General features: G+C 43.9%; 4 protein-coding genes across 4 annotated transcripts; 1 reads left to right on the top strand and 3 right to left on the bottom strand.

Moving 5' to 3' along the window:
* Positions 1-23: 23 nt before the first annotated feature.
* On the bottom strand, positions 24-1907 carry SARC_00411 (hypothetical protein; the record flags this gene model as incomplete). The annotated part of the gene is made up of 1 exon (XM_014305903.1): positions 24-1907. One exon carries the CDS (start codon positions 1905-1907, stop codon positions 297-299), a length of 1611 nt encoding a protein of 536 aa, XP_014161378.1. The 3' UTR covers positions 24-296.
* A 2041-nt stretch (positions 1908-3948) lies between these two features.
* SARC_00410 (hypothetical protein) lies at positions 3949-8217 on the bottom strand. The gene is made up of 2 exons (XM_014305902.1): positions 8035-8217; positions 3949-6114 (listed from the first exon to the last, which is right to left on the bottom strand). Exon 2 carries the CDS (start codon positions 6089-6091, stop codon positions 4100-4102), a length of 1992 nt encoding a protein of 663 aa, XP_014161377.1. The 5' UTR covers positions 6092-6114; positions 8035-8217; the 3' UTR covers positions 3949-4099.
* Positions 8218-9197: 980 nt separating this feature from the next.
* Positions 9198-21480, top strand: SARC_00409 (hypothetical protein). The gene is made up of 12 exons (XM_014305901.1): positions 9198-9866; positions 10814-11835; positions 11890-12028; positions 12768-12935; positions 13784-14416; positions 15531-15657; positions 16178-16409; positions 17229-17368; positions 18703-18800; positions 19311-19382; positions 20015-20225; positions 20619-21480. The coding sequence occupies exons 1-12, from the start codon at positions 9507-9509 to the stop codon at positions 20756-20758; spliced, it is 3342 nt and encodes a 1113-aa protein (XP_014161376.1). The 5' UTR covers positions 9198-9506; the 3' UTR covers positions 20759-21480.
* Positions 21481-22106: 626 nt separating this feature from the next.
* On the bottom strand, positions 22107-25702 carry SARC_00408 (hypothetical protein; the record flags this gene model as incomplete). Its single annotated transcript, XM_014305900.1, has 5 exons — positions 22107-23020; positions 23235-23325; positions 24041-24230; positions 25032-25217; positions 25606-25702. 5 exons carry the CDS (start codon positions 25700-25702, stop codon positions 22943-22945), a joined length of 642 nt encoding a protein of 213 aa, XP_014161375.1. The 3' UTR covers positions 22107-22942.
* Between the last annotated feature and the right edge of the window lie 298 nt (positions 25703-26000).

Raw genomic sequence — 26000 nt, 5'->3', positions numbered from 1 at the left:
TACATATATATGCATACTATGCGCTCGCTTCCACACAACTTGAAAAATGAAAGTTCAGGCAGCGTATGTGCATAACCCACTGCTTGTGTGTATTATGATCCGGATGTGAGTTCACCTACTGATATTGTACGAATAAACTACGATGGTTGTGGCTCAGAGCTCCTCCCTGATATGGGGTTTTTGCTTTCGACGGTTCACTGCACGTACGCGTGAATCAAGATGCTTATGACTTATTTGCGGTGCCTATTGATGCCCTTAGTGATGTGATGAATACTTGGTGAGCGAGCCCTCCTAGCTCATTGAACTGTGGGTGTCTGATTGAAATGCTGTCCACAGCTTTCAATGGACTTCTCCCACAGAAGACTCATCTCCCTGTATGTATGAAGCCAGTGCAGATGAATATCATCCGTATTCGGTACACTATACACGTGAGGTGCGTATTGCTGATAAGGATCTATACTCGTATCCCACACCTTTATATCCACCAAACTGCCGCTGGGGTAGAAGTTCATTGTGTGTGTTTGGTTGCGCACAATCCACTCTCCTCCATGGCGAGACACAATGTGACGCTTGTTTCCTTTCGAGTTCATCTTTCGATTTAGGGAGTGACCTATTCCATCGGTGACATAGCCTGGCGCGTTCAACAAATCGAGTAGTGTTGCTCCAAAATCCAGGTTACTGGATACCTCTTTATTGGTAATGTTTCGCGTTGATGAGTGTATGACATCATCGTCCACATCACTGACCACGAATGGTACATGGTATTGTTCCCGCATAGGGACAGTAGCGACGCCGTGTTCAAGGCCGTGACCATGGTCACCTTGCACAATCACCAGAGTGTTCTTTGCGAGACCTTTCGCTCTCAGATCGTCCAGCGTTTTGCCTATGAACTGATCTGCTAGCCAGTATGTTTTCAGCATATCTCTGTAAAGCTCGTTTTTGTCTTCCACTTTGTAGTAATCTTTGTGGTGAACACCGTCAGCAGTTGGGAATACTTCGTTCATAGCTTTTTCTCTGAGCTGTTCCAAGCCAGCTGTGAACTCCTCACTGAACTCCTTCTCAGAGTCTTCAAATAACTGCCACATTATATGCGTTCCCCCTGGTGTGCGTACTTCCAAATAATAAGGATCGTCTCCGTGTTTTTTTTTGTGCTTGCTTATTGCTTTCACCATTGGGTGCTTCAGTAGTATATCTTTCGACGTGAACCAGCCACCCCATTCCCCGAGATAGGCAGTTACCTTGTTCGGATAAGGTACTTTTTGATACCCGGGACTAGAGGCGAATCCATCAGGAGTGAGTCTGTACATTTCATAGCCCATATTATCCAACACTTCTGTATACCCATGCAAACGTTCATCGTAAGTGTGCCCACCCCCATCATTATAGTGCCCATGTTCCTGTGCATAATACGCACCTGGTGAGTTCACATTGACTGTGTAGAAATTGCGCCAGTCGGCGCCTCTTGATCGTAGTCGATCCAGGTTTGGTGTGAGACTGACCGTCGTTCCATTATACATAGGCACGCGTAGACCGGAATTTTCGTATGCTCGCATAGTTTCGATGGTAAACACGATAACATTAGGCCTAATATCCTCGTTTCTCATGGATAAGACTTTCTTTCCCATATATCCGTGCACCATCCTATCCAGACAACTGCCTGTGCCCAACACCGACGAGCTCTCGAGTGCCGATAACAAGCTTTTATATGCAACGGGCTGTTTGTCACTTGCAATCTTCAAAATTTCAAGCCGTGTGCTCCTACCCCATTTAAATGGTACAAAGACAGAGCTCAAAATTGTATTGTCCACCACATGCACTGCACTACTGCCATACCGAGAACTGTAGGCAGGTATTGATTCAATGATATCCTTACAGCCATAGTCAAATAGCACAAAAGCGATCATCATAAGGCATATTATACTATTGTTACTCGTAATGAAGATCGATCTATTGCGTTTTAAAGAACTATTCGACACTGTCGTTACGATACATACCAGTGTAAGGCCGATGCCTAATAAAAACCCATAACGGTACGAATTAGGCAAATCCAAGTCGGATGCCATGTCCAGAACTCTTAGAGCTCCATTAGACCATATTTCAGTCATATGAAGACGTGTGAGACGAACACCCGCCAAATTATCGAGTAAAGCACTACCCATTGTTATGAACGTGATGGGAAATATGCTCACGCATAGACTAAAAGTGTTGTAAACCCTTGCAGCGCTATGTATATGTTTTAGAGGAAAACTCAAACAGAAGGCCAGAAGGTAACACACACATATGTCTTCTAAAATGGCCACTAAAAACAACGGGAAATACCAACTCGGGTTCCTCTCGGTCAGGTAAAATACGCCGCAGACGTGTTCAATAAAAAATACCGGCATCAGCACCTTGTATACCACTTCGCCCACAACCGGCGATGGCCAGCGTAACCTACGTTCAATTAGACCCAATATCATGTTTGTACATAGTGGTACTACTTCTCTGGATGTACTTTACTTTAGTCCTTCTATGCATCGGTCTAGATATGTATGTAGACGTTGAGAATTTGAAACCCGATTTTGGCGAATACTGCTATTGTAAAAGCTCTCTCTCAGTAGTGAGAGCGAGAACTCGAGAAGTGCGCGGGAGAATATTCTTTTTACTGTTCTTTTTTTTGAAACAATACCGCATAGTTCAGCTGTTCACCTTCTGACCTTCAACACCTTAGCAACGGTATTTAACGTTTCATATATAAACGTATATACTGTATATAACACATTTTTTTCTTCATACGCTAAAGTATGTACATACAGTATATAAAATTAACGGGTTGTTTATTTTGGTTATTTTTTTATGACCCTCTCTACTCTCTCACTCACTCAGAGAGTAAATATAGAGTGATAAAATCGATAAAATGAATTAGGCGGCGCTAAGTCGAACAGTCGCGACTCGAGTATAAGGACAGTTGCAAATATTTATTGTCTGAAATGTTCCCTACGGCTACTTATATGATATTTATATCCTACTCGCTGTAGTGTCGCACCGCGCGCCCAGTCGCCTACCAGCCTTATGTTGAAGTAGTGATAGTGTTTCAGGTGACGAATTGCCATATTCGCAATGCACTAAGTTAGAGTGATATACTTTCTTTCTACCTCTAAATTCCTGGCTCTGTTGACGTATGCGTCGAGGGTATCTAAATCAGCAGACAGTGTGTGCTCGCTAATTGTCAATCAAGATAGCAACCCAATTGAAGTACCTGCTTATTCTTCCTGGTTGGTCACCACTGTGAAAACCTATTGCGTAAGCCAGGTCTGTGCACGAACACCTGCTTTTGCCCAGCTATGCTGGATAGGACTATCCCTACAGGTCACAAATACAAAATCTGGTATGATTCCATCTATCTAAGTCAGCATTTTCTGAGTTTGCGACCTCAGTGCCTGTGGTATCGAAATCTGTTTAAGCAGCCCTTATGATTTTTTATGCTTCGCTGAAACAATAGGTATGTAGGGCTGCATAGTTCTAGTTTGCCTTTCGGATGCTAATTAATGTTTCGACGACGGAGAGTGCTCGCCCACATCCAACGACGATCTATCGACCAGTGGGTTCACGTGTGCATGCGCAACACCATTCAATGGATATCTCTGAGAGAAACAAGTTTTTGAGCCAACCCCATGCGACAATGGTAGTTAATGTTCCGTTGAATCGCCAAGGTATGGTGGCCCAGGCCCAGTGCAAATGAACTTTTGTACCAGGTAGTTACTGCCAGTAGTAGTAGACGTCTCACAATAAATGTACATACACCATATCTACTCCGCGATTATACCATCATTGAATTGAGTGCCCTTAGATGTGAGCCAACTACCTGCTGACATATGGTATCGGTTGGTATGTAGAGGTCATTTTCGCTGCTGAGATCACAAAGGACCACTCTGTGGTGGTAGTTCTACCACTATAAATGAATTAGGCATGACTACTTCTCAAAATAAACGGCTGCGTTCTATGACGTCTGCCATGCTCAAGTTTCGAGTATAGTGTATTTCATCTGCAAAACCTCGAACCGTGAAGCCCGCGATTCGCTTCCACTTTCTACCTCTCCTTCGTCGACGTGTTGATGCACTCAACGATTGCGTCCTCGATAGCTTCGCTGGCCCGCAGAAGCTATGTCGTTCGCACTAGAGCTTGTTGCCTTCCTCCTTGCTATTGCTCTTTGACTATTTCGAGACTTCTTAGAACCAGGAGTCTGCGTTGTGCGGGCTATGAGGCGCGGAGAAGAGTCACTGTCTGAACTTATGTCAATGATCTGCTCTGGGCAGTGTGTGGCGAGATGTCGAAAGAGCTCCTTGGATGTGTCATAAGAGTGGGTGCACCCGTCAGCTTTGTACAGACACTCGTACAGCTTAGTGTCCTTTAGATGCATGCGCATGTGCATTCGCAGGATGTCGTCCTTGTAGAATGCCTCGCCACATTCTTCGCAGATGTGTTCAGGTATTTTGTTTACATATGTGCTTACTTCTCTCTGTTCCCTACCACCGTCCTTCTTCGAGCTATCCTGCGGCTGCTTGCCTACACGTGGTGCGGTGACTAAATGTTTACTAAATTGCCCTCTCTCGTCCTCACGCCCTATTTGCGCTTGCTTCTCCAAAGCAATCTTCCTATCTCTCCGACTGGGTATATTCGTCTGAATATCGGAGGGGTATCTATCTTCACTCCCCGGTGGTTCATACGCTTCAATGCATTGTGGAGTTGATTTGGCTGGCTTTGTAGTGCGTACACTCTTACGTGTGTGTCCCTGTGTAGTAATAGTGCGCATCCCTCCATGCACCATACCGTAATGGATCTGGAGACCCTTTTCCGTTTTAAACGTTTTGCAGCACCCTTTAATTTCACACATACATAACTCCGGCGGATCTGAATCGTAACCGTCGTATTCTCGTGGCAAAGCCTTCGCCTTCTTACTCTTACGCGCAATAGCCGTGCTATCTGTGCTTGTTTTCGAACGTTTAGTCCTACCCTCCCTCGCCGGTTTTCTGATAGTGTTAGTCTTCGACACATTAGTGCTGCTCTGCTCTGCTCCTATGCGTTTTCCGAACTCATCTATAAGTTTCGCATCGTGCAAACCCAAATGGGGTATTAGCTTCGAAGACTGATTGAAGCCCATAGTGCAATGTTCGTATGTGCAGGGATAAAGCTTATCCGACTTCTTGTGCATTCCCCGTATGTGCAGCTTCAGATATTGTTCACTTGGGAATTCGGACCAACACGTTATGCACTTGTGCACTGCAGTGTGACGTACCACTTGCTGATGCTCAGCCTGATCCTTCTCTCTGCGGACCTTCTTACTTGTGCCCGTACTAGTAATCGCACTACTAGCACTCTTCGTGGATGGTTGATGATCTTTATCTACCACTTCATGAGATTTCTTAGACTTTTTGTGATGTGCATTGGCACCTGCTCCATTCATACTCGCTACTTCTGCGTATTGACCATTCCTCCGTGACTTCTTACTCGTATTCGAAGTCACTTCCTTTACCACTGTAGCCTTAGTCCGCGTCGCATCTTCATCCTCGCTGTCAGAATATCCCTCTCCACCCTCGAGCGAATGATCTAACCAATTCGTCGTGTATCGCGTGCCTTCACGCGTGTTATCATTGACAACAGGCATGCGTCGTGAGTACATATCCACAGGATCGTGGTGCTGTACCTCTACCTTCACCAGCTTGTGCAACTGCGCGTGCTTGGTGAGCGCAATCTGATTGGGGAAGATCCCATCACACTCCGGACATGGATATGCGCGAGGGAATGCGGCTGGGAAAGCGCTCGGCAATGCCTGCGTGTTGTTTGTGTGTCGGAAGATGATGTGTGCTTCCAGTGATCTCATATTCCCATAGTTGGCATCGCACTCTTGCCAGTGGCACACATACGGCCACTTCCCTGCATGTCCCTGTACGTGCCCTACTAAATCCTCGGAAGTCATGAATATGCGCAGGCAGTCCTTCCACCAGCACACATAGTGGCTCACGGCATTGTCGCCGAGCATAAATTGTGTCTCGACAGGTTCAGATTTGACAGACCCAGGTACGACACCATTGTGTCCTGAATTATTGGCCATCTCCACTAAACTGTAGATGGTACCTGGCAGAAACCACAGGATGAATTATTGTAAATGAAATGTGCAGAAACGAATAAAGAATTTGATACACGCCAGGCATGGTAGTATCCGCTGAAGTAATAAATCACAACGTGTAAGTCGATATATACCAATATAGTCTATTTTATCACAACAGGACTATATATATATATATATATATATATAGATATATAAATAATATTTGTGTATATATGCAAATATATATATATATATATATATATATATTAATATATATATATATATATACATATACATATATTGATATATATATATATATATATATATATAAGTGATGAGTCTATCAACAAATTCAAACGAAGTATGTGAAAAGAAGATGCACGGATAACGGTACACGGACACATATACATGCCCGAGTAGAGGCGGAGCACTGTCGAATATGATAGCTTTTGAGTTCTCATTTGGGCTTTAAATACAACTCTTTCGGACTCGATGCACAAATGCTGTACGGCTGCATGCATGTATTCGTGTACTTGCCGTAAGAATTTGTCTAACAATATGAGTTATACATCAATGTTGAGACATACTGTCACTACATGTGCAAGACAATCCAGACAAATATATATATACAATATATGTGAATGTACATCTATACGTTGCATACATGAGCACATATGATCGCAACTGTGTTTTGTTGAATAGACAACACATGGCCAAGTACGCAGCCAGAGTTACGAGCCGCCCGAATGCTATCGTAAAATTAAGAATACGTAAATCGAGAAAGTTGCGCATATATAGATATGATATGAAGTGCGTATATTTAGATATGTATGTGTATAGCTATACCGTAATGAATATAATTTTTTATATATAAGATAGCCATCCGACAGCCATCCGACATTTTCGTAGCTATTGCATAACTATACTATGTTTGGAATGATCACATTCAAATGATTAGAAACTACGTGACCACCACACCCACATAGATGCATGTCGTCTGAATGCTATCGTACATAATAATATATTCGAATTAGAAGGAAGCGCATATACACGAAAGGATATAGTCCGAGTGATGGCCATAAATGGCATAAAACTGACCATCACGAGTATGCACATAAAACTCATGTAATTGAATTAACTAATTTTAAGTATATGTATAGCCAAGTTCTGGCGTATACACGTTGAGTGTCAGCGAACAACGTTGCACATACGGTATATAAATATAAATCTGTTGCAAGTAAATGTACAAACGTTCATATTGGACTAAACGCTGAATCAATACCGACCAAAAGTTTATCTCTCGGACATAGAGACACATTTTCGTGGCTGTTGGGTGTTCAATATAAATCTCTAATGATCACACATGCGGCTATATTTAGCTGAACAAATATGTTGGAAAGTATGAGCACACACGAAAAAAAGGTTCTAGCAAAGAACTGATACATGTCATGAACAAAAAAAATTCTAAGCAAACACACGCGGGCAGTTGACTATTATATGTAACCAGGAATGGATGAGCACGCATACAGAATTATGTATTCAGCATAGGATTAATTAGTGTCTCAGCCTCGTATACTAATGACCACACGTGTGTATCCAGAAATAAGGACTTCAGAATACTTGAATATGAATAGATTAGATATGTTAACAGGACTTTGCATCAAGTCTGCAGAGGCAGTCATCAATGTGTATGGCGTTGCTCTAAAACATACACAAACAGAAGACGTCAGTGTATGGAACCACCAATACGAAAAATACTGATCATGCTATGAAAAAGTTGACCCTCGAACCAACGTTTCTCATTGAATACTTAAATACTTTTGATTCAACACACATCATTTTCATAGTCATTAACACAAACAACGCACACACTTTATCACACAACTACTACCAGCATTTCTACGTATAACTAACCACTCGTAGACGCATTGTCTCAGCGTTCATACCTATAGCGGCAATTAATATACGATTAGAGAATCAGGTTTGAGATATACGTTCTGCACCTTCCTAGGTATGCTGTCGAGTGTTGTCTTATCGCATATATTGTTTGTCATATAGTATCTATTGCCGTGATTTTCCCCTGCCCTTCCAAAACTAAACGCATGCATGTGATTCTGATGTCTTTCCATGTACGTATGACGTTTCTTCAGTCGCGCCTACGTAATGTACTACAGCGTTGACTCCAGAAGTATGAAACATAAGCGTACAACTTATCACGACCCACTCTCACACCAGCATAACACATCCACTATCCATGATGTTCAAAATAGTGCGAGTACAGCCATAACCCTTGCTCTATTTAGTTTGCCTATCATACGATATACATGCAATAGTTCGTTACTATCGTGTGTAGTCACTATATGTCTTTCGCAGATATCACACGTAGCCATTCGTTTATAACATCACATTAAAAATGTGCACCCTTACACGTTCTTATATTATAAAAAAAATGTGTTTTTCTTAAAAAAACCCCCAAACTTCAGAATATATAGTGAAGTTGTGGGTGCTGTGTCGCTGTGACTGTGAGGCTGTGAGCCGTGAGCGGCTGTGTGACTGTGATAGTGTGGGTGTGTATTTAGTCTCTGCGGCTGTCGCCTGTATGCTGCGGTTGTGGGTCTGTGAGACTGTGACTCTGTGACTGTGGCCTGTGGGCCGACTGTGGTTCGTCAGCAGCTTATGTTATTGGCGGGAAAATGGAAATTATAAAAATACTTTTATAAATATTGTATAAAAACCCCCTCTAAATATAATACTACTTTTATTTTTTATAGAAAAAAAATAAAATCATCAAATATTTATTTACAGTCAAATACACAGGGCCCCACCAGGGATCAAGCACTCAGGGCCTCAGGCCTCAGCAGCAGGAGGGAGGGGCCAGGGGCCGTCTGGCCCCTGGGTTTTATGTATGTGTGTGATCTTTTTTTTTGTATTTTGTATTTTGGCGCGTGATTTTGCTTTCCCAAAAGCACTAGCAAATGTTAATTTCAACAAAATGGAATACAGTCTGTAATCAGCTTGGGTTTCTCACTAAATATTGCGAGAGTACCCTACTACCATTTAATATGTAACAATGTAAATGCTTGTATTTCTATACAGTTACGTGTGTATTCAGGAGGATTGACTGCATGTCTTCACATATCTACTATATAGTTACATGTGTGGGTGATAGTGTATTCATTTCCGAGAGTACATTGCCTAGCGTATAAAACTTTCAGTATCGGAAGTCATTTGCGCGAGTATTTATGTGCCTATGTACGTCGACCAAAGCCACAAATGCACTATAGTATACAAGTACTGACACGCTGATTGACCAATAGCTGGAACCTTCCAATGATTATTGTTGTCGTATACACTGTGTACTGTCATATGTAGTTCAATCTTTAAACCGGTTACAAATATTGTAATACACTGTGCCAAGATGCCTGAAATTATAGCTACTATCTGTGTTCTGCGAACACACATCGACGCGTGCGTGAGCTCAATAAACAAAGCGGAAAGCGCATCACAAGTAAAGTATATCCTGGCAGATACTCTGCTACTGATTAAACCAACATCATCGAAAAAGAACATCCCGTTAAAATCACATCAGAAAGATTTGAGTGTTCAAACAGCACCATTAGAAGTATCTACATCTCACGATGATGTAGACCTTAGTGGGTTAAGCCAGTCTAAGGCAGCCTCGTGGATTTGTGATCTATCTGATGATGATCGCCTGCGATGGTCCAATACCCTTGTGTATACCAACCCTGGCCAAGCGCAGTTCCGCCGACTCGTACAGGTAAGTGCCTGTGTACGCAATCTAAATACACTGAATTAGTGTGCAGTGTGGATACTGTGCAATAGCGTTCATAGCGACACGAAAGTGAAGAATATGATTACTCTGTGATTTTGTGTTAGAACTTTGCATCCGATGAGTAGATATAACATCGGAGTCTTAATATGTATCGTTTACGAATCCTTGTCCCATCGCCTGCTTATTCAGTACATAATGTTAGTATCCGAGTTTGACCTAGTTTCAGAACTATTGTCAACAAACTCTAAGCTTGGCAGTCCATCGAACATCGCTAAAAGCATATATAAAGTTACAAGATATCACTCGTGTGCTCTTGGTTTTGTACTGAATCCTAGTCTCATATAAAGAAGTAATTTCATCGAAGTGTTTGATTGAATGTAAATACGATCTATACGCAATTCATTATTGTATATTACAAATTGCACATCAGACTATATTTGCGCATGTTCAGTTTATATCACAAGAGGATAGCTTGATCACCGTGAAATCATAGCACTTAGTTTAAAGATCCAATCGGTAGTAATCCAGCGTTGTGTGTTCTTCGATAGCTGTTTTTAGCACACGACCGTTTCCTGATAATCTCTTATCGGAATACACCAAGCGGACGGCGCCAGTTGTGGGCTACGCCACACGTTGACAATCGCATCGTGTGGCTGTCTGTTCTTTGTAACCTCTAGCGTTGATAGTTTCTTTTTAACAAGTCCATATGTGGGCTCTTCAGTTATGTTGCTGAAATGCAGAAAACCAAGCGCACATGATCGTTTCAACAGATTGGATGCACGCATAGGATTTGAGTAGTCTCATAGTTTGCTTCACACTATTTTCGGATGAGGGCGGCTATCTGACAATTCACGGGCGACAACTTTCACTGACATATTGATGTCTTATTCTCTCTATAAAATGGCATACCGTTTCCCTCTCCACCCCCACAGGCTATTATCACATGCGTGGGTGTGGATTGGCTCGCTTGCTTCACACAGGCGGAAAAGAAGCGGCTGTACGATCCGTTCTTTTTGCACCGCACGCACGTGTCTCTGGCCACGTGTGTGTTCAACACTCTCAGCGCTATGCTTAGACACACAAGGGATGTCGATGTACAAGGTGCTGTGGTTGATGTGTTGATGGAACTGTTCGCATCAGGCTGTATACGTACGATGTGGCGATCGGAAAGTCAAGGTCATATCTCACATAAACCAGAGGGACACACTCGCATAAACTTAGAAGTAACATCTACGACACGCGTGTACGCAAAACAGCCTGGCGATACTGATACACACAATAATGGAGGTGAACACATGTCTGTACATGCACAGAATAATCGTAACCGTAAACCCTCGTCCAGCGCTCAGGCGATAGCCATTGCATTGCGATCTCTGCCAGACATTGCGGCAAACGCATACGGTGTTGTTGCGCCACCACTGCCACTGAGACATGATGAGTATGCCCGTGCACTGATGCATGAGCTGGTGAGTGATGTGTGTGGGGCGGAGCGAGAGTGTGTTTGTGGGGTGGATGGTGGGGAATCCCATGGGCGCAATGACAGTACACGGCCAGAGAATGACACCAACAGAGAAACATATACACCTCCTTCAAACGCCAATGGTATACATGCACATGATATACGTACACAGGAAAGGCATACGGTTGGTGCCGTCTCACAAGGTACATGCGTGCACTACGACAGCTCAGTAGTAGGGGCAATTATCTCATCGCTGTGTATAGGTGCCGCTCAGACCGACACCGTGTGCGATGTGTTAGTGAGGGAGGCGTATGTGCACACACTTGGGTTGCAGGCGCTGGTTGCCTGCATACCCGAGATGGTCATGGACAGGATCGTGCATAGAATCCTTAGTAATACCAGGGGGATGTGCAATCTGTACAACACCCCTGCACACACATATGCGGTACTAGAACGGCTGCTGAGCGGGCGAGTCAGAGATCTCACACGGCCAAGGTGTGCGTATCTGCTGACAAATACGTGTGTGCTGAGACACGTGTACACACCCAGCGTGGCGGTGGGCATTGTGAGGTTGTTGGGCGCGTATGTGCCACATGCGGTGGTGCCGATGTTGACGAATCTGGTGGCTGTGTGGGGCGATGAGGTGTCCATGCGCCACACACCGTACACCCAACACTTCTATCAAACGGTAAGCGATTGTGCCACAAGTATGCGGCTTATGAGTGCACCAGGGTAGCTATACATGCTCAGTGCACGAACAATGCCTGCATCGATTGATACTTAGATAGTCATCAGAATCGTTACACGCCCACACTGGACATCTGACACCTGTTTATCAAGCATGTCACTACTGCTCGATTTATTGAGGGCCCATCAGGTATGTCGCAAGTACAACGATTGTGCGGAACAAATTGTGCATATGACTCGCGCAACACATAGGCACACGTATCATTACTTCTTGCGAACGCCTTCCTCGGTCCTTGCAAACACCTGACATAGGTTCTTTACGGCCGTATCATAGACATGATTAACAACCTCTCATAGTGTATAGCTGATTGGGTTCATCACTAAGTGTATGTTCTTCCCGTAGTATATTCAGTGGTTTTATATCGATACCTTGTAGTATGTAGATTAATTTCATACTCGGGATGCATGAATCGACTAGTTTGGAACAAAATTTGAATATCATATTACCGAGTTTCTACCGACACTTGAAAATTTTGTTGACAAGTAAGGTTATCTGCGATGCAACCGTATATACTACACAACGTGTCTGCTCACATGCAACGATGACACTACCCAGATTCACAAAGAAATGTTTATATCGAGCTCTACAGGAATCACAGAGTGTGTGAAAGTATATGCACACAGAAAGGTGAGCAAAATCACACGCAAATCGATTGAGAAACTCGTTTTGTTTGCTACAGGTGGTTATCATAGCTTGTATGGCTCAGTTTAAGACCACTCTTCCGCTAAGCGAGGACGAGAGACTGGACGTAGTCACGAATACCATGGGGGCTATCCACGCCCATATCAACACTCCCATCACACAACTGCGCTCGCTCGGCATGGCTGCGGCGATGCATATACAGCAGGTGTGGTGTCTAAGTTGGACAAAGGTGTATGGGTGGGTGGGTATCTCCATGACGTTGTATATGTATCGGTTGGTTTCTTTTACATCACAAATGAAATGAAGTTGGTCCTTATTCGTCTACTATAAATGAACACAGCTGAAGTTTGAACGAGATGGTTCTCTTCCAAGTGCGTGTGTCGTTACTTGAGCTTGTCGAGCGCATATGTGATGAGCGTTAATTTGAATAACCATGGCATGACGCTACCTTGTTACTGTATGGCCCATCTGACGTGCCTTCACATTATTCTTATGCATCTACCTGCACCCTTTTACTGTGAAGTTATATTCACTCTTCTTATCACAGCACCACCATTCGTCACTAATGCTGCCCACTCACAGGTGACATAGCTAGCGTCCAGTATTCTAAAACTTTGCACATCCCTCCATTAATTTATGGACACACTTGACATTACAATGTGTGCGGCATGGCTACAAGGAGTGTACTATAGTGGATATGGATCCTACCATTCCTCTAAGTGGGATGCTATCTACTCTATCTCATCAAATCAATCCGAAACACATGAGCATTCGGCACTGGAGACGCATGGTCAAGTAGGCCGGATGCTATCTACTCTATCTCATCAAATCAATCCGAAACACATGAGCATTCGGCACTGGAGACGCATGGTCAAGTAGGCCGGCACACACCTTGTGTTTACGTTCAAGACCAAACAGGTGGACCAGAAATCACAACCACAGCAGCAGTCTTTCTTGCTACTAACCCATACTTGGTCTCATTTTGAAAAATAGCGTTCATCGTACCTTCTTTCGTACGTCTTGACATTTTTTTGCCTTTTTTTTTGCTTGCAGACGCTTACACCACAACACGACCTAGCATTCGACATTCACCCTTCAGACGATACCGAACTTCTCGCGATTGTTGCGTGCGGTGATGAGTGGCCGCAATGGGACGCAGCACAGATATACGATATTAAGGAGAGCGAGGAAACGTACGCGTGCACACTGTCAAGTCCGCACACAAATCGTTCTGGAAAACACACAGAGCACTCCAAGACACACCAAATGCACTCACAAACTCAGTCACAGACTCAGTCACAGACACAACTACTAGAAAGAGATTCACAGAACTCCCAGAACTCCCAGAGGGTGATACAGACACACACGCACGCAGATAGGAAGAAAGGGGAAGAGAAGATTGTGCACGAAAGTGAAGAGCCTCGACACAGGAGAAATGAAAGACACCTAGACGACTTGGACAAGCCTCTGTTTGAGGCAGGCGGGGAATCGGGGAGTGACACTGACACTGACACCGACAGCGGAAGTGATAGTGAGAGTGACAGCGATGACGACGGGCTACTCCCGTACGATTTACCTACGGAGGAGTACATAACGGACCCAGAAGCGCTGAAGGATCCCAAAGCACCGCCGTACCTACGCACGTGTGTTATGGGTCTGCGTGCATCGGCTGACAAGGAGCCGCAGGTGTGTGCGTTGATGTGCCTAGTTGTGTGTTTGTGTCGATGTGTCTAGCTGTGTTTCGGCGGATATAGTTGTGAGATGTACTCGAGTGCTTACTGTGGTGTTGAGCTTTGGACGCCTGTTAGTACTGATTGTAAGGAGCTGGTATGAGTTGGCTGGCGTTTCTTTTCATCTGTGCAGGTGTGGTTTCTGTACTCGCTTATCTAGAAATTTAACCTATATTGATTAGTGTGTGCACTCGTTACTTCTAACAGTGTTTATGGGTGTACTATTTAGGCAAAGGTATTTTAGCGTTGAACAAGTTTTATTTGTACGGGTATTAAGTCCTACAGGCGTCTGCATATTGGTGGTCTAAAGCATGCTCACCATGTCATTGGTGTCTCTGTGGTTGCCCATAGTGAGGATTAATTTGGGTTAAAGAACGTACGTGACTGGGTATGTAGGCAGGTGCACACACATGTCCACAAACTCGACGTATGAGTATTAGAGACTTGTTGTTCCGCATGTGTAAGCGGGGTTGGGTTCCGTGTGTATTTGCTCTTTGAGCAATTCTGTTGTACAAACGTAAGTCCTTAGCAATGTCTGCGTTGCAACTTATCATATTAATGGCTAGTGTTATGATATCAATGGCTAGTGCTAGTGTTTTGATATTAATGGCTAGTGTTATGATATTAATGGCTAGTGTTAGTATATTATGTCTAGTGTTATGATATTATGGCTAGTGTTATGATGTTAATGGCTAGTGTTATCATATGAAATGGCTAGTGTTATGCGTGAATTGCATATTGTGTATTTTTGCACAATGATGTGTAGTATGTACTATTGTCTTAAAAGTCTGTCTGAGTCAACATAGAGCACTTGCACTTGTCACTGTTCTGAACATGTTGTCATACACACGTCTTTGCATCTGTAAAGCATTTTCTACCACAGGTACAATAGTATCGTTTATCTACGGCCATGTCATCTTAGCTTAATTAGTTCGGATGATCTTCGACTGTCTCTTTCGAGATCGCAGCTTACCTACTCAACAATTCCAGCCGCGTGCTAATTCCACTCAGAGCCACGTGATGTTCTGCAAATTACTCACCTCAACTCGATTTGCCTGTCTCCTCACCAGCGTATTGCGGCGTCGTTGAAGGTGGCTGCGGTTCTAATAACACAGACACAGGCGCACAATCCTACGCTTGTGCGAGAAGTGTGTGAGGACATGCTCACCATTCTGCTGCATCTGGCCGATGACCTGGGCATGTGCATTGATCTGTATTTCATACTGTGCGTGTCGGCAGTCTTGTGTGTTTTTGTGTTTGGGTGTCTGTGTTGCTGTGTATTTGTTTGTGCTCGTGTCTGCGTGGCTGAAAGGCTTCGCATTCACGAGTATGGCGTGGGTATTTTTTTTTGTGGGCGTGTTGTGCTCAACCTGTATGTAGCGTATACCAGTTTCAGTGCGGTCATGCCCATTGTGTGCCATGCTGTTGATTTGGCCAACTTCTCTACTGGGATATGATATGCAGTATATATGGCACATCCGAACGTGCTCCCACGGCTAACCTTTGTGTGGACCGTGAGACTACACGTGTGCAGAATGGTGTCGTTTCAATATGACCTGTGCAACGTTTGTGTTTTCAATGGTATGAATTGTTTTTTACGCAATTGTCCCCATCAGCGATCCCTACGCACACATATATTTGATGTATCGACGTCCGATTGTTGTCACTATCCATCGCGTGGGCAACATGATTTACTCTCTATCCAACCACCCTTCAGGTCTCGCCAACCATGCTAAGTTACGGATGGATGCGATGGTTGCCATGGCAACGGCAGTGCCTGATGTGAGTGGCAAGTACCTCGCAGAGCAGTTTTATACCGAGAATTACAACTTGATTCAGCGCTTCGATGTGCTCAAGGTATTGGAGACCGCTGCAGTACAATTGTCCGCTGTAAGTCTGGACGCAATGGTCGACGGGCGGAGGAGTATACAGCCCATCACGCCTGGCAGGTATGTGCCAACTATCGTTCACAGTGCACTCGCGCGTGTATACATGTCTATACACGAGCATATGCTAGTTTATTTTTCCCAAGTATAGATTAGTACGTGCTATTGTTCAAGAATAAGGTACAGCCGTCGCAAGAGCCTCGAATGCTGAGACAGTATCACTGCTATGACGAAACATGATTTATTCTAAGCATATCAACATATAAGTACAACAAAGCCCTTCTCAACAACTAAATATAGCATACACTTCAGTTTCATGGCGATTGGCCTAAAATCCATGAGTATACGTCCTCCATGGCGTCATGTTTTTGGTAACTTCTGATGGCGTAGCGCCATGTGTCTCCCAGGCCTGCATTCAGTAACGCATGTCACCTTCCATTCCCACGTGACTGGCTTTATGTGATACATCAAGTAGCCGGGTTGTAAACCCGGCAGCTGGAGAAGGGGCTGTGTGTATGCTGTGTATGCTGCCATGTATATATATGGAACGATCATTCCATTACAACCATGAACATGTACGCAGTTTTTCTTGGCGTGTGACGTTTCTCAGCCGTATATCGCCACTGACAGCTGTACAATTGTGAGTGTACATGTTGTGGTGTATACCAGTATCTTCAACTTGCGTTTTGTTCTTATTAGGCGTGTAATTATGTGACATATATTATATATATATATATATATATATCATACAAGTCATTCGGAGTCGCTCGTAGCTGATGACAGGGCAGTGCTCATAGAGCGTATGCGTTGATTGACACGTGTGTATCCTCACTTTCGACTCTCATATCTGCTTGGCGTATCTTGTCATGTCTTGTTATTCAGCCGCTTGGTACCACTGGCAGCCAGTGACAGGGCTGTGCTCAATGAGGGTGTGCGTGCATGGGGCCGTAGTATTGAAGTGACTGTGAGTGGAGGAGAAGACGGATATAATATGAACAGCTGGGACAACACAGTGCAGAGTGGTAGGTTCACCTGATTGCGTGTAAGTACAATGTGTTAATCTTCCGGAATGTTCTGCAGTTTGAAATCAATTTGGTACGATAATGGATTTCAAAATACAATTACTATAGTCAAATTTGGGAAAATGTTAGCTTGTATGCAATGGCCGTTTATAACAGTTTATGATGCTCACTATTAGACGATTTGTAGGTATGAGTTGTGTTACACTATATATCAATTAAATTAAACATAATTCCGACAATTGAACTTTAGATTCCACTTATTCTGGTATATTTAGTAGCAGTGGTATAAATGGATTTTAAAATCCATTGACTTTCTCAGTTTGAAATTTCGGTACAAAAAAATCCGGAAGGTTAATAAAACTTGGTAGTGGTTCGCTACATGTGTGAACTCGTGAGAATATGCGTTATAGTTATATATTGTGGCGGCGTATGATAGCTTACAGTCAGGTGATGTGAGTGTATCAGTGCGAGTAGATGGGATGCAAGACGGCTACTGTCCAACATTGAGTACACGATCTTGCCCTTCATTAGTACGTCATTTGATTGTCACTATCGATCTTCACGGATGAATTGTAACACCAATTGCAGTTTATGGGTTCACACAACACGCATCTATCCTTGTCAAGCATGACAAGTATGCCCATACACAAGGATTTCCCGCCCCACGCTTGTTACTGTAGAAGGATTCTGTTCGCATAAATTGTACCATCTCTGCTATTACATTACGGTGTGATGTCATGGAGGGATGGCCATGGATGCTTTAGCGGAATGTGTTGCCACCGAGTGTATTATGTGTGTTTAATGAGACCATACTCGAGACTATCGTGTTTTAGCTTGTAGCACACGTTCGATATCCACCCCATTTTTTTGTCCTTGTAATATGTATTGTTAGATACTACAGGTGGGTAGCCTGTTGAGCCAGTCAACCCGTCCCTGTATTTGAGACGAGTCAAGTTCTTCTGTGTCTGTCTTATAAATTTCGTGCGTATTATTACATTCGGGTGGAAACTGACTCGTCGCTGACGAGTGTCGCGCATGGGCAATGGCAATGCTAGCAGCTGTGATGCCTCTCGATGGATTGTTCGCTTGGGTGTGCTATTGCGTGCCAGTTCACGCCGTGGTGCACTCTCATCATGCGCACGGCAACGTGTGGTGTGTACAGACGACTACAGATATCGTCATTGTTTTCAGTACATCTCTTTGCACGGACGGCCACCACATAAGACTCCCCTCTGAGCATGTTTCAAGTATGATCGTATTCTAATCTGAAGCGTGCGCTGTATAGTCACACATGGCTAACGCAAAATTACTGATGACTCCCCACCAATCCTCAGAGGAGGTTGTGCTGAAGAAGCCTGTAACTCGAAAACCTGTGGAGCGCCGATTCAAGAAAGCTGCTTATGTTGAGGGACAGTACAACAAGTTTGCTAAGGTACACAGACACCCAGATCGCACTTTACTTTCACATTGCAATGCAGTAGTTGCAATTGGGCCTGTTTTGTTACGTCGTGGTCAAATATACTGGTGCCTCATATAAGCGGTTAGTTGTTTGCTGTATTGTGAGGTTACCTCCTCATCACAGCGAATCGATGCGACGTGTACATGCTTTCAGTACTCACAGAGAAGACACACCAATAGTTGTGTGTGCTTTTCTTTTATGTCACGTTTTGTATGTGTGCCATCAAATTGACACAGGAGTATGCAAGTACGGACCTGATTGGTCATATGCAAGCGAGAGTCTTGTATATGTATACAAAGGTTTAGTAGCAGTGTGTACATAAGTTTAATATTAGTGTATACAAGTTTAGTAGCAGTCTGTGCATAAGTTTAATACTAGTGAACACAAGTTTAGTAGCAGTGTGTACATAAGTTTAACATTAGTGTATACACAGGTTTGCCGAATTTATTGAGATCTAAATCAAATTTTGGTCATATACATCAGGTCGCTCATTTCTCCTTCTATGGTCTTATGTCAAAGTATGATGCTGAGAAATCTGCTCGATGGCTTGGTGAGGTATGTTAGGATCAGTTTGATAAACTGAATAGCATCGTATTTTTGTACTAGATGTGCTGGAAGTTACGTGTGCGGATTACTAGCCCTACCTGGTGGACTTTGAAGAATAGGCAAGGTGATGTGACAATCTACCGAATTTCTTATCTCGTTCACAATACACTTTATAAGTTTGGCTTTATTTGCGACTAGTTTGAGAAAACTCCGGCAGACGATCTTTCACTTCTGTGCTTCGTGCTGCTTTTATTGAAAAAATCGGAAGTAGACTGTTGTTAAGGTTATTACGAGCATTTTTTTTGTTGACCCACTTGGTGTCTAAGAGTGGTGGTAACTATATAGTAGAATTTTCAGTGATTCTCAAGCGAAATACCGGTTTAAGGGCAATTGAAAGGTCACAAGGGTCCTATGTTAATTATTTATACAACATTTTGGTAGTTGTATTTGGTCTTTATGAGCTACATATTTGTTTTGCATTGGGATCATTATGCCCTTTAGCCCAATTCTAGTAGTAGTTTTGAATGAACATGCATAGAGACTTGTACTGCCAGACAATGGTGTACAACAATCATGGCCGGTCGATAGTTTTCCTCATAGCTGAACAAGATCTCACTCGAAGTTCTCATGCTCGCCCACAGGCCGAGGGCATGCTGCTATCTTCCCTGCTCAACACATTAGGCACCATGATGCGATGTGCCTCCAACTCGCCCCAGGCTGTTGCCATGGCAACGGCTCTCATAGATTTCGTATTCGCGGTGCGATTCCACACTGAAACAGCCGTGCGACGGTCGAGCTTGTATGCGTTGCTGACTATACTAACATCTCTACCACATGAAGTGGTGCTTGTCGGTAAGTTGTCGACATGTCGTTTTGTTCTGTATTTATTCGGTATTTGGTACATATTCGCCTGCATCATCACTCGTGATGACATTGGTTGACAACGCTATTTACCTCATGGGCAAGCTCCGATCGACCTGGTCAATAGTGCTGACCGAAACAGCGTCAAAATACTATCACGCAGCACGTGTCATGTTGATTCATACAATGCAAAGCCCAGACTATCACAATCATGCACACTTGAAATACCATGCAAATTAAAACCATGACACGTGATTCATGACGGTTGCATAACTGAAAATACAAATAAGCCACGCCACATCAAACCCATGTTTACATAAATCACCAATTTACAATTTACCTGGATTTAGTAAACGTATTCTACGTCCAATTTCCTATCTACAGATCTGGCACCTTATCTGACAGAGATTTTGGAGTGGCTGCATTCTGTGGCCGAGGCTGAGGCTGATGTTCCAACTCGTGACGCAGCAGTAGCCTGTGCGTCTGCATTGCACAACATCGAAAAGAAGGCCAGAGCACAGTGACACATGATGCTATAGCACATATCTAGCGCAATAGTACCGAACTATATATGGGACTACACCGCACGCCGCACGCAACTCACGGTACATCATAGACCATCTAGATCGGAAAGTTCAGTTCTTGTACTTGATTCATATCAGGGCCCATATCACACACTGTCATGCGTGGTAGATGTCTTTTCAGCGTGATGATATGGAAGTACTGGTGCATTGAGAATGGTCGGGAGTGTCGCGTGGGGTGGGGTAGCCATAAAAATGATCAGCTGCCGTGAGGGCTGACAGGCGAGAAATCAATTGCGACAGAGCAAGCTTGTATTCTGAATGGCGAACTCGTGCAAAGCGTCGTTTACACCTACATCACCTAGCTCTTACAACCTAGTGTAGCGTACGCCCTGTAGCGGGGCGTCCACCCAAACAAAACATATTTGATCACCTGATATATGGAGGAGCTCAGGGACACGGGTTTGACAGGCCAAATGCAATTGCATACGAATATACCGCCATGACCGTTCATTGTATCCTTTAAGTTGCGACTCCAACACACGTGGGTATTTGCAGAATGTGGGCAGGACTACCTGACGGTAGAACCCAAAATGGAACTGAAATCCATCAAGTTTGGATCAAGTAGTTCACAATTCCAATCACCATGTCGTAGAAATGTTTGCCGGTCAACCTTTTTCTAAGACAAAGCTTGTTCTTTTTTTTTTAGCTATTACACAACTACAAGAGAGAGCTGTGACGCTATGGTCAAATTGTTTGTAATAATACAGATATTGCAAGTCGTCACCCTGAATGACACAACGATTTAGATTTCTGGTAACAGTAAAAAGACCACATTAAAAGTACATCAGATGAGATCAATAGTCTATGACGCACTGGTCGATAACCACGAACATCACACTCTAATCGGTGCGAACCGAACAACCTTAGCCCAATCCGTATAACTTCTATACGTTTTAGTTCTATATGGCGTACCAAGACCATCCAAAATATGGATAGCCATTCGTTGCAGAGGTAATAGCGGTCGATATTGCGATCTGGACCATATTGGTGCATGCCTATTAACCCAACACGTTATTTCTTATTTTGTTGTACAGTGTGTGCCCAAGCCCTCCAACAAATCGTTAGCAGTCTGTTGCAGAGGTATTAGCTGAAGCAGTTGAACACTGTGTGCTGATACATACAGAGAGTTGCGATCTGGACCCCACAAGCGCACACCTATAAGTTTCGAGTTCTATTGTGCGTACCTTAATCATCCAAATATCGTTAGCCACTCGTTGTAGATGTGTCAGCTGCAGAAGTTCAATGTTGCTTACTGACACCGATAACTGCGATCTGGATCATAAAGCGCATACCTACACCTTTTTAATTCAGCAATTGAATACTGCCATTCGTAGCAGAGGTATTAGCTGTAATCAATCGGTATTGCTTATTGGTCCAGATAGCAGTGATCCCTAGTCACCCTCCCCCACACCAAAAAACACCTCAGATGGGCATGTATGAAATCGCAACATGTGCTTTGTCACACCTCTGGATGACGAGAAGTGCTTATCGCATCCACCGAATCAGCATACGATACGCTCGTCGGTGCGTGTGCACTTGTGCTGTTTGGAAACAGATATCTGATTAGCCCTGAAGGTACAGCCAGGTCATTCCCATCTGCATTGCCACTCTCTATCGTGCGATCGCCGGTGGTATGACATATGTGTGGAGGAAGTAAAACTCTATGTCGCAGCCTGGAAATAATTCATACGCATATGGGCTCCAACACTGTGCAGACACTGGTGAATTGTTCGATGAGTCGCTTGGCTGAAACGCTTGCCGCAGCCGGAATATGCACATGGGTAAGACTTCTTAGTCAACGTGGAGTAGTAAGCAGTCACGAATACGTATTTCGAATTTGTCACCTCTGTCTCACAATAATCATGGTTTATAGACCGACTAGTGCGGCTCTCTGTAATTCCAGAAGAAGTCTGTGGTAGTAACGAAGTCTAGGCTCGCGCTGATTGATATATGAAGTATAATGCTATTCACGCCAACCCCGCAAACCCCACTAGCCAATAGCATATTCACAGGAGTGAGTTGCATCCACTGCTCAGACCTATTCCTTCGCTAGTACACTGTCACGCCGACTACAATACGTCACATCTACTCTAGCATGTTTTCTTTATATTCTACTGGTCAGAATCACTCGGCTGGAGGCGGTCTTGATTCAAAGGCTTTCTTGACAGTGGAGCAGTCTAACGGCCGATCGCTGAAGTGCTCCTGTAAGATAGAGATTGCTACGGTTAAGTATCTGGTATCAAGTGTGCAGTGGGCAGTAGTGACCGCGCGAGTGTACGTCTGCAACTGATGACTCCATTCGAAGTATTATTGGATGCAGTCAATATGTATTCCAACAAATCAGGCTGAGGACGAGCCGGAAGCAAAGGCGAGGAAGGGCATGACGAGGTATGAGAATGCAGCAGAAAGTACTTACGGTACAGCCTTTTCCCAATTGATGTAGGAACTTTGGATATTCTCTCTTTGACGTCTCGCGAACGACTGCCGCCGGCACCCAGCCACCCGGACTGTAGGTCAAGCAAAGAAGAATCGGTTTAATGTGTGGTCACAGCAGTCAAAGACAAAAGACTGTAGGTCAAGCAAAGAAGAATCAGGATAATGTGTGGTCACAGCAGTCAAATTCAAAAGACTGTAGGTCAAGCAAAGATGAATCGGTTTAATGTGTGGTCACGGCAGTCAAAGACAAAAGACTATAAGTCAAGCAAAGAAGAATCAGTTTAATGTGTGGTCACATCAGTCAAATTCAAAAGACTGTGGGTCAAGCAAAGATGAATCGGTTTAATGTGTGGTCACGGCAGTCAAAGACAAAAGACTATAGGTCAAGCAAAGAAGAATCGGTTTAATGTGTGGTCACAGCAGTCAAAGACAAACGACTGTAGGTCAAAGCAAAGGATCGTTTGTGACTGTCCTCATCGCAATTGGAGACAAAAGGTGTGGATGATTCAACGACAGGATTTCTAATGAGAAACCGCAGAATAATACTCTGAAGAGCGTAAGCCTGTGCATGGTTTCGCCGGCACAAGTATCGATCACTGCGCCCTTGCCTTGCTCACAGGGCCATGCACATGAGCTCTTATACCTGTGCATACCTACCTGATCTTGGCATGGTAGTATATCTATACCTGTGCATAGCTACCTGATCTTGACCTGGTAGTATATCTATACCTGTGCATAGTTACCTGATCTTGGTCTGGTAGTATATCTATACCTGTGCATACCTACCTGATCTTGGCCTGGTAGTATATCTTTGTTTGGATGTCTTGCCGCGTGAGTGCGTCTAGCGAGGTTTCGGTGCATTGCGGCCTTATAACACTCTCGCACACCATACCCACCTCCGCACTGGCGCGCACAAAGGAGGCGGGGATGTGGTCGTCAGGATGGTTGACACTGTAGTTGATCACGGCATATATATCTACGGAAGTAGCCGGAGACAGGTGATCAGCACACAAACGCCATAGATGGATTATATTGGCAGTGTATGAAACAGAATGGTTGACCCTGTAGTTGATCACGGCATACATATCTACGGATGTAGTCGGAGATAGGCGATCCGCACACAAGCGCCTTAGATGGATTATATTAGCAGTGTATGAAACACAGTTCGCTTCCTCCCCACTATATCTATTCTATCATACCACGACCCATGTAGTGCTGAGGATGTGGCACATAAGTAATGTGGTACCAATTGCGAAGCGCATCCTTTAGTCTTAGCCAGTGCAATGGTAGATACTTTAGTCACAGTATTGTGTAAATAGTTATAGCTGAGGACACAAGGTCTGTTGGCGTACATATAGAGGTGCAAATAGACAGAACCAGTGGGAAACAACTCTTATGATGCGACATTTGGCATTAAAAACTTGCAGCTGACGTAACGAGAAGATTTATATCATCGTGAAATAATGTATAGGTTTTAAGCTTTGGGCTTTATGAATGCAAGAATAGGCTCTCTAGTAGTACCAAAGCGACACTAAACAGCAGGTATTTCCAGCAATACAACAGTGGCAAAGTATAACACATCAGGATCGAAGACTATGCAAATCCTGTATCATGAGCGACCCAGTAGTAACGAAATACAGCAGACCATGACCAACGTCAATGCAATCCCTGCATCTTTAGCGATAACAAAAGTGAGGACATACAACTAACAATACCAGTCCAGTACCTTGAACGATACAAAAGTGGGGCTGTACCGTGTACCATACACCATGCACACCTGTGTCGTCGACCCTCCGCCTGCTAGTGAGGTAAGTGCAATCGCGTTGAGCCGCTGGCCACAGCCGTGTGTACGCCTGGTTGATGACTACCATTTCATCGCCTAAGTCATCGAGTATTTTGTGGTGCTCATGTATTCCTGCACAAGATATTTGCGGGGCAAACGGGTCAAATTGAAAGCGCTGCTCTAGGGTTTGCGGAGTGTAGGGTTTAGGACATGTGTTCGGCTTGTTACTAACTACACAGCAGTTCGGCATGTTCAACGCCTGGCGCTACTGGGTTTTGAGGATTTGAACACCTAAATCATAAACCAAGGCCTGAGGATGTGTTCATCTCTCTCTCTCTTAGGGTTTAGGGTTTTGATTTTAGGGTTATAGGGTTTAGGGTTTTAAAGCGCTATATCGGAAATGCAATGGCACGTCAACAATATACCGATTTAACAAGAGTTCTGTTGCGTAATGACATGCTCGCCTGACTAATTGCAGTTCTTTACCATTGACGCGACAGCTATGGTCGCGGGGTACGAGCTCCAAAATGTCCACAACTACCGGTTGGAATCTACAACCAGAGCAAACCCATCACAGATCGTTTAACATCCCAAATGTCTCGCTTAATGAGATGTGATGCGTACAACTGATACAACTCATGCGCGTGCGCTGTTGTACAGCTCATGGTGTGTATAGCTCATGGTAAGTACAGCTGTCATCTACGTCGTATGGCGAATTATTTCAACGCTTACGCTCTCACACTGCCCCATACATTGAGTTCTGCAGCACACTGCAGGCCCTCACGCATTCAATAGCACTTAGCACTGGTGACGCAACACGCACCCAATGAACACTCGGTGATTGTATATATATATATATATATATATATATATATATGTGTGTGTGTGTGTAGTGTGTGTGTGTGTGTGTGTGTGTGTGTGTGTAGTGTGTGTGTGTGTGTGTGTGTGTGTGTGTGTGTGTGT

The sequence above is a fragment of the Sphaeroforma arctica genome (genome assembly GCF_001186125.1).
Source record: "Sphaeroforma arctica JP610 unplaced genomic scaffold supercont1.12, whole genome shotgun sequence".
Taxonomy (NCBI): domain Eukaryota; class Ichthyosporea; order Ichthyophonida; genus Sphaeroforma; species Sphaeroforma arctica.
The sequence above is the reverse complement of the archived record's forward strand: the minus strand, read 5'-3'. Positions and strand labels throughout refer to the sequence as shown.

What these genes read in the sequence shown, in the direction of transcription:
- SARC_00410 (XM_014305902.1), bottom strand. Translation starts at nt 6,091, where the DNA reads ATGGCCAATAATTCAGGACACAATGGTGTCGTACCTGGGTCTGTCAAA.
- SARC_00409 (XM_014305901.1), top strand. Translation starts at nt 9,507, where the DNA reads ATGCCTGAAATTATAGCTACTATCTGTGTTCTGCGAACACACATCGAC. An exon ending in GGACAACACAGTGCAGAGTG is followed by an intron (nt 17,369 to 18,702) that starts GTAGGTTCACCT and finishes ACCAATCCTCAG; the next exon opens with AGGAGGTTGTGCTGAAGAAG. An exon ending in ACATGAAGTGGTGCTTGTCG is followed by an intron (nt 20,226 to 20,618) that starts GTAAGTTGTCGA and finishes TCCTATCTACAG; the next exon opens with ATCTGGCACCTTATCTGACA.